This window comes from Macaca nemestrina, chromosome 18 (assembly GCF_043159975.1).
Source record: "Macaca nemestrina isolate mMacNem1 chromosome 18, mMacNem.hap1, whole genome shotgun sequence".
Taxonomy (NCBI): Eukaryota; Metazoa; Chordata; class Mammalia; order Primates; family Cercopithecidae; genus Macaca; species Macaca nemestrina.
Genome location: NC_092142.1, coordinates 22,107,586 through 22,120,798, shown reverse-complemented (window position 1 = coordinate 22,120,798; position 13,213 = coordinate 22,107,586). Strand labels below are relative to the sequence as shown.

Genomic DNA, 13,213 nt, shown 5'->3' with positions numbered 1-13,213 from the left:
GTGGGATCCTGAGACACAGACAGGGCACCTTCTTCCCACTTTTAGGCTTAAGAACTAATGGCATCCCAGCCTCCCAGTGCAGGGCAGTTGTTTCTTGGCATCTGACTGTACTGCACAGCTGTGGCTTTTCACCTGCCCAATATTTATGCCCCTATCTTTTGATAACAAGACTTGGTTCCTCCCTCAGGGAACCACCCTCCCCCTCGCTCAGTCCATGTGGTCTCACAGAGGCTGACATCACTCCCAACTCCAGGGCACATGGCCCAGGACTGGCCAATCATGAGAGCCCCTGCTGTAGCCCACAGTGATTGGTTTAGGGGTGAGCATGTGACCTAATGAGTCTTCTCAGGACCTTTGCTGGGACGATAGGGAAAGAGCTCTTTTTCTGGGACGACTGCTAAGCAAGGGCACTGAAGGGACCCTCCACATGGAGAGATCTTGCCCAAGATTGAAGTCACCTGAGAGAAAAGTGGAACCAAGATGGAGAAAGATTCTTGATGACCTCATTAGAATACCTGGATCCAGCCTTGCCTGAATGCAGTATACCTCTGGACTTCTTAGTTATGTGAGCCAATGAATTGCCTGTTTTGCTTAAGCTAGTGTGAACTGGATCACTTATACCAAAAGAGTCTTGACTAACATGCCAACAATTTCTATTTTTAAAAAATCTCTGCTAACAAGCAAAACAGGCTCTGGCTTCCATCTTATCTTTCCCCTGCAAGACTCAAATTATTACAGAAAAGAAACACCCACCAGCCTCAATGGGTGGGGCCCATTGCTTGACATGTGCCTAGGGACCACTTACTAGTCTCATGGCCATTTTGCACCCATGGGCATTACAGATCTTTTCTGATGCTGAGCTGTTTGTTAAGCCATTGTGGTTATCTCCAAAGAGATCGAGGACCATGGGGTGGTGGGGGTTCCGTTCATCAATAAGGACCAGGGGTGTGTGGTTCCAGATGGAAGAGTTCAGGGTCCTGGTGGCATTGGCATGGCTTAGCTCAGGAGCCAGGATTCTCTCCAGGACAGCTTCCATCAGCTCATCCAGGTCCTTCAGCAAATGCTTGACTTTGGAATACCTGGATGGGGAGAGGGCTGGTTAGCAGGAGGAATGAACATCTGTAAAGCAGAGCAACTGAAATCTGGGACCCACTCTGTAGGAGTCTGTTTTCACACTGCTATAAAGATACTACCTGAGACTGGGTAATTTATAAACAGAAGAGGTGTAATTGACTCACAGTTCCGCATGGCTGGAGAGAGGTCTCAGGAAACTTACAATCATGGCAGAAGGTGAAGGGGAAGCGAGGCATGTCTTACACAGCAGCAGGACGGGGAGAGAGAGAGAGAGAGAGAGAGAGAGAGAGAGAGAGAGAGCGCGCATGCACAGGGGAGACTGCCACTTTAAAACCGTCAGATTTTGTGAGAACTCACTTACTATCACAAGGACGGCATGGGGAAGCCACCTCTATGATCTAATCACCCACATCAGGTCCCTCCCTTGACACATGGGGGTTACAATTCGATATGAGATTTGGGAGGAGACACTGAGCCAAACCATATCACACTGTTACTCCAGCATGGCTGCCACTATGTATAAGAACACCACCCCACCTAGACACCTACCTCTCCATCTACCCACCCACGCATCCATGTGTCCTTCCACCACCCAGGCACTCATTCATTCACCAACTTTTAATGAGCACCTACTATGTGCCAGGCACTTTGCAAGGCACAGACGGTATAGCAGCAAACAAGAGGGACCTGGTCTCTTTCCTTATGAAATTCACATTCAAGTGAGGAAGAATTGTAATGGCTCATGGTTATTGATAGCTTACCCTGTGCCAGGTGCTAGATGCTTTCCAGGTCTTATTTACTATTTGCCACAAGTCTGTTACCGTCCCCATATATAGATCAGGAAACTGAGGCTCCAGGAATTGGTGTGATTTTGCAAGCTCACTCCACTGATAAAGGGCAGAGCTGAACTTAGAATCCGGGGTTGCTGGGCTCCAGCGGGTATGTTTACGGGGGTTCTGAGATCTCCCTCCCAGGAGGGAGCAACTTTGGGAACAGGAGCCAGTTTCAGGAGAGAGAAAATGGATGGGACTGTGAGGCTGGCTCCAATGTCTTCCCTCAGCCCTCTGGAGCTCCCATGTTGACATGGTGGCCAGTGAGAGATGGATCTATCAAGGAGTATCTCTGCCAGGCCCCGTGGGGGCCTGGGCCCTGCACCCCAGTCACTTCATATCCAATTTACCCAAGACCCTGCCTCAGAGTGGGTCATTGAGGCCACAAGTGCCAACTCTGGCTGGAGGACTTCCTACAGGAGCATTAAATGCTGGACAGAGGCCAAGGTCCTGGTACAAAGGTATACAGCAGCTGGAGCTAACATTGGCCTTCTATGCCAGTTCCCTGACCATTAAATCTGTGTACACAGGAAGAGGAGGATCGGGAAGGGTGGCGTCTGTGCAGGCGGCGGTGTTATTACAGCCCAGATGTCCACAGCTGCTGGGAAGCTTGGTGGGTCACTCTGTGGGCTCCAGGTTTGAATCCTGGCATGCCACTTAATATCTTGGGCAACTTAACCTCCCCGAGGCTCTGTTCTCTCATCTACAAAACAGGGGGATATAAATAAGTACTCCAGAGAATCGTTGGGAAGATTCAGTGAGGTGCTGCTTGTAAAGTGCGTGGATCAGTGCCCAGATGGAGTGCTGTCGTTCCTATTACTATTAGAGGTTCTCTTGAACAGCTCTAAGAAACCACCAAGGCAGGAAGAACCCCATTAATAAAAAGAAGGGACTTTCTGATAATTGGGAAAGTAATCACTGCGCATGAATTCCCTTCCAGGACTTTTAAAAACAGAGATGCTGTCTCACCACGTTGGCCAGGCTGACCTTGAACTCCTGGCTTCAAGTGATCTTTAAGCCTTGACCTCCCAACATGCTCTGATTTCAAGCCTGAGCCACTGTGTCCATGCCCAGTCAGGACTCTTTTCTTTTCTCTTTTATTTTCTTTCTTTCTCTCTCTTTCCTTCGTTCCTTCTTTGTTTTTCTTTATTGCTTTCTTGCTTTTCCTTTCCCTTTTTTCTCTTTTCTCTTTCCTTTCCCTTCCTTCCCTTCCCTTCCTCCTCTCCCCTCCCCTCCTCCTCTCCTCCCTCCCTCCTCCCTCTCTCTCTCTCTCTCTCTCCCTCCCTCCTCTCTCTCTCTCTCTCTCTCTCTTTCTCTCTTTCTTTCTTTCTTTCTTCAGGGTCTTGCTCTGTGGCCTAGGCTGGAGTGCAGTGGCAAGAGCTCGGCTGACTGCAACTTCCACCTCCCAAGTTCAGGTGATTTTCTTGACTCAGCCTCCTGAGTAGCTAGGATTACAGGGGTGTGCCAGCACGCCCAGCTAACTTTTGTATTTTTAGTAGAGATGGAGTTTCACCACGTTGGTCAGGTTGGTCTCGAACTCCTGACCTCAGGTGATCCACCCGCCTTGGCCTCCCAAAATGCTAGGATTGTAGGCGTGAGCCATTGTGCCAGGTCAGGACTCTCTTTTGGATAAAAATGTTTTCTGTGACTCAGCCCTTCTTTCAGTTCCTTGAATGCCCCAAATTTCTCACCAGCTGCACCTGCTGTGTCCACCATTGGGGGCACTCTCTTCGCTCTACCTGGCCAACTTCTACTCATTCCTTAGGGCACTTTGTTTTGTTTTTTTTTTGTTCGTTTGTTTTTGGACTGACTCCCTGTCTCTCCACAACCCTGACTAGGTTGGGTCTCCTCATGTGTCCCCTTCACAGGCCTCGCTATCAAGCGGAGAACTGGCAACCTGGAAGAATGGTTAAAAAGCAGCAGCTCTGGGATCACGTCTGACCTGGGTTCAAATCCCACAGTCGCTCACCGTGTGTCTCCAGGCAAGCTCACTTCTCCGAACCTCCATCTCCTCACCTGTAAACTGGGGCTGCGCCAGGAGTTCCCAATCCTAGGGTGATTGGGTGGATTAGAATGACACCAATTACCCAAAGGACACTGAACACAGTGCCTGGCATATCGTAAGCATTTGTTGAAGAGTTGTTTTATTTATTTATTTATTTTAATTTTTGAGACAGGGTCTCGTTCTGTTGCCCAGGCTGGAGTGCAGTGATGTGATCTCAGCTCAATATAACCTCTGCCTCTCGGAGTCAAGCAATTCTCGTGCCTCAGCCTCCTAAGTGGCTGAGATTACAGTATTTTTAGTAGAGACGAGGTTTCACCATGTTGGCCAGACTGGTCTCGAACTCCTGACCTCAAGTGAGCTGCCCACCCCGTCCTCTCAAAGTGCTAGGATTACAGGTGTGAGCCATGGTGCCCAGCCGAGTTGTTTTATTTTTTATCATCATAATGATAATGAATTCGATATTTGTAAGGACAGCTCTGTGGGGCCTGTTTTCTCTGGCAGGCTGTGAAGAGGACAAGGACTCTGTTTTGTTCACTGCTGTATTTGTGTTGCCTAGAACAGTGCCTGGCACGTAGTAGGTGCTCCATAAACACATGTGGAATCGATAAATAGGCACTGGCCTGCCTGAAGACAGAGGGTGCCCAAGGTTCTCTCTAAGCCTAGGAAACTTATGATTTTTTATTTTTAAGAGATAGGATCTGGCTCTGTTACCCAGGTTGGACTGCAGTGGCATCTTCTTGTTTTTATTTTTAATTAATTATATTTTATTAGCCTTGACTTGAAACTCAAGTGGCGCCTTCTCAGCCCACTGCAGCCTCGAGCTCCTGGGCTCAAGCAATTCTCCCACCTCTGCTTCCTAAGCAACTCAGACCACAGGCATGTGCCACCACGTCTGGCTAATTAAAAAAAAATTATTTTTTTTTAGAAGTGGGATCTTGCGATGTTGCCCAGGCTGTTCTCCAATTCCTGGCCTCAAGGGATCCTTCTGTCTTGGCCTCTCAAAGTGTTGTTATTACAGGCCACTGCACCTGGCCAAAAGTTTACGAAGTTTGAATCTTAGTTGCTGCAAAAGGATGAAAGCAAATGGAAAGACAGAGAGGAGGAGAAAGAGAATGAAGGAAGGAAAGAAAGAAAAGAAAAAAAGAATAAGGAAGAGAAATGAAAGAAGGAAAAGTAATAAAGAGAGAAAGGACGGAAGAAAGGGGAGAAAGAAAGAGAAGGAGAGAAAGGAGAAGAAAGGAAAGGAAGGAAAGGAAAAGTGGAAGGGAACAAAAGAGAGAAAGAGAACTGCCCGTCTGCTGAGGCCAGCTGTGCGCTCAGGGGCCACCTACTTGAAGGGGCTAGCATTGCAGATGGTGACGGCGGGGAAGTCCATGGTCTTGAAGCCTACGGAGAGGGAGACGCTGACCTCCCAGCTCAAGTAGGTCCTGATGAAGATGCCCCACTGCCAGCAGACGAGAGCAGTGAAGAGCAGGGTGAGCAGGAACCACACGGCTTTCTTCTTGGGCCCCTCGCAGATGATACGCTTGGGGCCGTGGGTGTTGGTGTTATCGCAGTACCACACCAGCAGCTCCTTGTACGTGTAGCCGGGGCCCTTCTGCAGCCGGTGCAGGCACTTCAGCAGGTACTTCTTCACGTGCATGGTGGCACCTGCAGAGAGGCATGGGGACGCACATCAGTTGGGACACCAGCCTTGCCTGCGACGATGTCCCAGTCACGTGCAGGAACTGGGCGGCAGCACATCCCCGTTCTTCCTCCCTCTTTACCTTCCTTCCTCCCTCCCTCCGTTTTTACCTTCTTTTCTTCCTTCCTTTGGCTATCCATCATCAATCCATCCATCTAATCAACCAAAATGCATTTATTGAATGCCTACTATATGCCAGGCACTCAAATGGTCCTTCTGGACTCAGTGAGCAAAATGGACAAGGTTTTTTGCCCTTTGGGAGTTCATAACCTAGTGAACAAGTGACTTAAACTCTCTACTCAGGTTCTCTGTGCATAAAATGTGGTATAGCAAGTCCTCACACGGCATCGTTTTGTTCAATGCTTCATTGCCAACGTTGATGAAAAAGAAAGTAGATTCCCAGCCAGGGCCACGGTCTATATGGAGTTTACATGTCCTCCCCATGATGTGTCTGCATGGTGCCAGGTGAGTGAGTGTGACTGTGTGTGAGTGCTCTGCAATGGAACGTGTCCTGTCTAGGATGGGTTCCCACCTGTGGCCTGAGCTGCAGAGATAGGCTCTGGCCACTATGACCTTGAACTGAATAAGTGGGTAAATAATGATCTTGTTTTTATTAATCTTTCTTTTTCTTTTTTGAGATAGGGTCTCACACTCTTACCCAGGCTGGAGTGCAGTGGTGCAATCATGGCTCACTGCAATCTCTACCTCTTAGGCTCAAGTGATCCTCCCACCTCAACCTCCTAAGTAGCTGGGATTACAGGCATGCACCACCATACCGGTGAAGTTTTTTTTTGTTTTTTTGTTTTTTTGTTTTTAAAGACAAGAGTCTGGCTCTGTCACCAGGCTGGAGTGCAGTGTTGTGATCTCAGCTCACTGCAACCTCTGCCTCCCTGGTTCAAGCGATTCTTCTGCCTCAGCCTCCCGAGTAGCTGGGACTATAGACACGTGTCACCACACCCAGCTAATTTTTGTAATTTTAGTACACCATGTTGGCCAGGATGGTGTCAATCTCTTGACCTCATGATCTGCCCGCCTTGGCCTCCCAAAGTGCTGGGATTTTGGGCATGAGCCACCGTGCTGGGCTGAATTTTTGTATTTTTAGTAGAGTCGGGTTTCATAATGTTGCCCAAACTGGTCTCAAACTCCTGAGCTCAAGTGATCCCCCCACCTCAGCATTCCAAAGTGCTGGCATTACAGGCGTGAACCTCCGCACCCGGTCTTAATCTTTCTTAAATGTATGTATAACTCATATTTATTTCAATGTTTAATATTAGAAGCATTTTGGTCTTTACTTAGAAATTTGGTGACTTTTTTTGTGTGACCAGAAATAGGCCTAGGAGCTTAACTCTTGTTGATATCAATTAGACTATGGTGAAATTGATTTCACTATACATCGTTTCACCTAGAGTTGCAGTTCCCAAGAACATATCAACGATGTTAAGTGAAGACTTACTGTAATAATTATATCTAACTTACAGGATTGCTGAGAGGGTGAAATTCGGGGACGAACAAAAAGTGCTATGTACTGAGCCTAGCACAGACCAAGTCCTCAGTATACCAGTTTCCATTGTCACTAGCTGTCAGTGGGTAAGACAGATGTTAAGCAAAGAATCCATCAAAAATGCAGAGCTATGAAACATGACAGGAAAGACTGGGACCCCATGCCCTGAGATGCTAAAGGCATTAAAGGGTGGTGGTTTAGAATAAAGATTCTGTAACCAAATTTTCTGGCCTTTTGTTTGTTTGTTTGAGACAGGGTCTCACTCTATCACCCAGGCTGGAGTGCAGCGGCATGATCATGGCTCACTGCAACCTCGAACTCCTGGCAAATGTCTGGCTTTGACTCTCAGCACTGCTGCTTTCTAGCTGTGTGACTTTGAGCAAATCTCCTTCTCAGTCTTTCAGTTTCCTCATCCATAAAATGGGGATAATCACAGCTTCCGCCTGACAACGGTGTCATGGAGGCTGGCTGCATGGAAATATGGAGAGGGTGGATTCATGCCTGGCACCTAAGTGTCAGCGATTTTTATTAGAAAATGGAGGCCTGACCAGGTCTGAGAGTCCTTGGAGAAAGAAAGAAAAAAGAAAAAAAAAGGTGTTCTGTGGATATGAATTAGAATGGGGTGAGGTTGTGTCCAGAGCATTGAGGTTGGAGGGTATGGGTCATGAGGAGGAATGCCAGAGCTTTCTGAGACTCTGTTTCCCATAGGCATGAGGGGGTAGGATTCTTGTGAAGACCACCAGGTACTTGTTACAGCACATGGGGTATCTAAGGACATTCCTGCTTCCCCCTCCCTTCTCTTGACACAGAGCAGGAATCTGCAGCAGGAGCATCCCAGCTGTATTCCTCGAGCCCCAGTTGTATTTGATCTTCAAGGTCCAGACCAAAGGCCACCTCCTCCATGAAGCTCTCCTGACTCCAGGCTGGACCCTCACTCTGTTCTGAGAGCCTTTCCCTTCTAGGGGCACCATGCTGGGCAGTGTGGTTCCTATGTACCCAGCATCCTCTTCCCTTTGCTCTGATGTTTCAGGTGAAGGTATCTTGCTGTCCCCTTCATCTCATTTGGTGTGAGTTGCCAGGCTGATCTCTCCTTTTAGCTCTGGGAGATGTGCATATGACCCAGACTGGAACATTAGGACTCAATTCTATCAGTTTAAATTGGAATAACTAATGGAGAGACCCCACTTTTAACTAAGCCTACTAAGCTGAGTTGGAGAGAAATTTCTGACATCACATTTGAACACTTGGATCCAGCCATGCCTGAAGCCATTAATTCCTGGCCTCATCAGATATGGGAACCAACATATTTTCTTTCTTACTTATGCATATTCAAATCGGATGCCTAACATTTGCACCTATAAGAAGCTTAACAGTAAAATAAATTGACCCTTGTTTTATACTGTGTTCTAGTTTCTTGTGCCTGTGGCTTCTCCCAGGAGATCGAAAGTCCCCTGAGGATAGCAGCTCTATATCCCTGACAAGGCCCAGCACTCCATCGAATATCCAGATGTTAAATCTGCCCAAGCATGTTCACTCCTGATCCAATTATCTGACACAGTAACATCTCTCACCTTCCTTCCCCAAAAGGGGTCTTGTCCAACTTTTTTTTCTCTCTCTCTCTCTCTTTCTAACTCTATGTGCCTGCGCAGGCCATCATGGCTTTAAGAGGATGTTCATAGACTAACCCCACTCCCAACTTTCCCCAGAAGGTCTATTCCCTGCTCTGAAATAATAAAGTGGTAACAGTTATTATAATAACAACTACAAGGGCAACATCGAAGTACTAAATGTTTGCCATGACCCAGGCATGTGTAAAGAACCACGGCTTTGTCTGCCTTGTATAGTCTAACACCCTAAAGCCACACAGGTGAACATCACATTAGGTTCCCATAGGTAGTCGTAGAAGAAACAAAGGCCTCTAGAATGTCTCCTTTTTTCTATTCTCATGTAATTATTCTGATTTAGTCAAGGAGAAAATCTTGTGTCCAAAATTCGTAGGTTCTTGGTCTCGCTGACTTCAAGAATGAAGCCACGGACAGTAGCGGTAAGTATTATAGCTCTTAAAGTTGGTGTGTCTGGAGTTTGTTCCTTCAGATGTTCAGATCTGTCCGCAGTTTCTTCTTTCTGGTGGGTTTGTGATCTCGCTGACTTCAGGAGTGAAGCTGCAAACCTTCGTGGTGAGTGTTACAGCTCATAAAGTCTGGGTGTTAATCCAAAGAGTAAACAGTGGCAAGATTTATTGCAAAGAGTGAAAACACAACAAATGCAGAAAGTAATCCCAGCGGGTTGCCTCTGTCTGTCTCTCCGCCGCTTTATTCCCCTATCTGACCCCACCCACATCCGGCTGATTGGTCCACTTTACAGAGAACTGATTGGTCTATTTTACAGAGAGCTGATTGGTCCATTTTACAGAGAACTGATTGGTCCATTTTGACAGGGTGCTGATTGGTGTGTTTACAATCCCTGAGCTAGACATGGAGTGCTGATTGGTGCATTTACAATCCTTTAGCTAGACACAGAGTTCTAGACAGAAGAGTTCTCCAAGTCCCCACTAGATTAGCTAGATACAGAGTACTGATTGGTGTATTTACAAACCTTGAGCTAGACACATGGTGCTGATTGGTGTATTTACAATCCCTCAGCTAGACATAAAGGTTCTCCAAGTCCCCACTAGACCCAGGAGCCCAGCTGGCTTCACCTAGTGGATGCGGCAACAAGGCCACAGGTGGAGCTGTCTGCCAATCCAGTGCCATCCGTCCGCACTCCTCAGCCCTTGGGTGGTTGAGCAGGCGCCATGGAGCAGGGGGCGTTGCTCATTGGGGAAGCTCGGGCCGCACAGCAGCCCATGGCACGGGGGAGAGGCTCAGGCATGGCAGGCTGCGGGTCCCGAGCCCTGCCCCATGGGGAGGCAGCTGAGGCCAGGCAAGAATTTGAGCGTAGCGCCCGTGGGCCAGCACTGCTGGGGGACCCAGCTCACCCTCTGCAGCTGCTGGCCTGGGTGCTAAGCTCCTCACTGGCTGGCTACTCCGAGTGAGGGGCCCACCAACCCCAAGCCTACACGGAACTCACACTGGCGTCCACAGGCACCTCTCCCTCCACACTTCCCTGCAAGCAGAGGGGGCTGGATCTGGCCTAGGCCAGCCCAGAGAGGGGCTCCCACAGTGCAGCAGCGGGCTGAAGGGCCTCTCAAGCGTGGCCAGAGTGGGTGCCGAGGCCGAGGAGGTGCTGAGAGTGAGGGCCGCCAACACGTTGTCACCTCTCAGTCTTAGGTTGGTACTAACAGGTCCTAACACCTCTCCAACCCTTCTAATCTCCAGGTTTAACGATGAGGCCTCAGGCTCAGACAACAGTATCTAGTTAGAATGGGCAATACTCTGTTTTCACAGAATGTTTCACATAAGGAATGTTTTACATAAGTAAAATGTTTTACATAATGTTTTACATAAGTAAAATGTTTTACATAAGTTTTACATATGTAATGTTTTACATATGTAATGTTTTACATAAGTAAAACGTTTCACATGTAATGTGTTACATAAGTAAAACGTTTTACTTATTTTTAAGAGCCACCTTCTACTTATGGCAAGAGGTACTGACTTTTGCTTTATGTTCATAAATGTGCTTAGGTAAAAAAAGGGAAATTGATTTAAAGAAAAATGTTTAAACAGTATTATCTGTAGCAAAAGTTGTTACAAAAACTAGGCAAATAGCAGAAGTGTGTTGAGTATTGGCTGAGCGTCAAACTAGTCTGGCCCCTTGGGTCATTAGCCAAATAAAAGTAAGTGCTGCAAACAACTTTATGATGTTCTGGTCAGATTTCACCCCCAAGGTGATAGATGGTCTGTGTTTGGAATGTATACACCGTTTATGGAGAAGAGATTGAATCAGCGTACAGCTTAACCCAATCCAAGCAAGTCAAGTAGAGACTGAGTCCATGTGTGCATGCAGAAAGAGACACACCAATTGTCATGCTTCAGTGTCACAGGTTGCTGACTATACATTGGCCCTGAACTCATGGCAAATGTTCCTGGTAGTAAATGCAAAAACAATAAGTGTGGGAAACTATTTCAGTTTTCTTTCTTTCTTTCTTTCTTTTTTTTGAGACGGAGTTTTGCTCTTGTTGCCCAGGCTACAGTACAATGGCGCGATCTTGGCTTACTGCAACCTTCACCTCCTGGATTCAAGCAATTCTCCTGCTTCAGCCTCCTGAGTAGCTAGGGTTACAGGCATGCGCCACCATGCCCAGCTAATTTTGTATTATTAGTAGAGACGGGGTTTCTCCATGTTGGTTAGGCTAGTCTCAAACTCCCAACCTCAGGTGATCTGCCCACCTCAGCCTCCCAAAGTGCTGGGATTACAGGCGTGAGCCACTGCGCCCGGCCCTGTTTCGGTTTTCTTATGAGACAAAACATCTGCTCACTCTCAGGGGCAATTTTTTTCCTGAGATTGGATCATATAGCCCAGAGTCCTTGTGATAATTGGGAGCGCAGCCCTGTGTGTGCCTCTACTTACTGTTTTGACAAAAGACACATAAATGCTATTCATATGTCCAATTCTTAACATCCCCCTTCTGAATAAGAGGTTGCAAAAGGCTGACTCATCAGCTGTATGGGGTGTGCAAAACGTCTTTGTTGTTCTTAGCACAGTATTGCTTTTGTTTGTTTGGTTGGTTTTTTTTGAGACAGAGTCTTGCTCTGTTGTCCAGGCTGGAGTGCAGTGGCATGATCTTAGCTCACTGCAACTTCTTTCTCCTGGGTTCAAGTGATTCTCTTGCCTCAGGCTCCCCAGTGGCTGGCATTACAGGTGTGTGCCACCATGCCCAGCTAATTTTTGTGTTTTCAGTAGAGACGGGTTTCACCATGTTGATCAGGCTGGTCTCCAACTCCTGACCTCTAGTGATCCGCCCACCTTAGCCTCCCAAAATGCTGTCACAGGCGTGAGCCACCGTGCCTGGCCCAGTATTGCTTTTTGTTTGCTCAGGCTGGAGTGCTGTGGCAAGATCATGGTTCACTGCAGCCTTGACTTCCTGCACTCAAGTGATCCTCCCACCTTTGCCTGCTGAGTAACTGGGACCACAGGTGCACACCACCATGCCTAACTAATTTATTTTATTTTATTTTATTTTTTGTAGAAACCAGGATGGTGGGGGTGGGGAGGGGTGGTCTCACTATGTTGTCCAGGCTGGTCTCAAACTTCTGGGCTCAAGCAATCCTCCTGCCTCGGCCTCCCAAAGTGTTGGGATTACAGGTGTGAGCCACCATGCCCAGCACAATTCCTCCTTTTAATTAACAGTTTCAGTGAGATACAGTTCACATGTCATATAATCCATCCATTTAAAGTGTAGAATTCACTGGATTTCAGTATATTCACATTGTTCAACTATCATCACAATCAATTTTAAAACATCTTTATTTCCCCTAAAGAAAACTCCATGCCCATTAGGAGTTATTTCTCATTCCTCTCTCCACCCTCCTCCTCCCCATCAGAAACCACTTATGTATTCTCTTTCTCTCTAGATTTACCTATTTTGGATGTTTCATATAAACCAAGCTTTTCCATCCTGTGGCTCACAGGCCACAGGCAGCCCAGGATGGCTTTGAATGTGGCCCAACACAAATTCATAAACTTTCTTAAAACACTATGAGATTTTTTTTTTCTTAGCTCATCAGCTATTGTTAGTGTTAGTCCACTTTATGAGTGGCCCAAGACAATTGTTCTTCTTCCAGTGTGGTCCAGGGAAGCCAAAAGATTGGACACTCCTAATAAAAGCAGAATTGCAGACTGGGCACAGCGGCTCATGCCTGTAATTCCAGCCATTTGGGAGGGTGAAGTGGGCAGGTCGCTTGAGGTCAAGAGTTCAAGGCCAGCCTGGCCAACATAGTGAAACCCTGTCTCTACTAAAAATACAAAATTAGCTGGGCGTGGTGGTGCGTGCCTGTAATCCCTGCTACTTGGGAGGCTGAGGCCGGAGAATTGCTTGATCTCAGGAGGTAGAGTTTGCAGTGAGCAGAGATCGTGCCACTGAACTCCAGCCTGGGTGAGAAGAGTGAAACTCAGTCTCGACAAACAAACAAAAAATGGAATTTCACAATATGCGGTCTTTTCTGACTGGCTTCTTT

The 13,213-nt window shown here is 47.3% G+C and overlaps 1 protein-coding gene across 2 annotated transcripts in view; it reads right to left on the bottom strand.

Annotated features, from left to right (window-relative positions):
• LOC105485016 (sodium channel epithelial 1 subunit beta) overlaps positions 1 to 13,213 on the bottom strand; it is an 87,659-nt gene that overhangs the window by 29,718 nt on the left and 44,728 nt on the right. For both annotated transcript variants that reach the window (XM_011747169.3, XM_011747168.2), the window contains exons 2-3: positions 5,241 to 5,559; positions 806 to 1,079 (exon numbers count right to left, since the gene is read on the bottom strand). In XM_011747169.3, coding sequence (XP_011745471.1) covers positions 806 to 1,079; positions 5,241 to 5,551 — 585 coding nt within the window. In that variant the 5' untranslated portion in view covers positions 5,552 to 5,559. The remainder of the gene's footprint in view (positions 1 to 805; positions 1,080 to 5,240; positions 5,560 to 13,213) is intronic.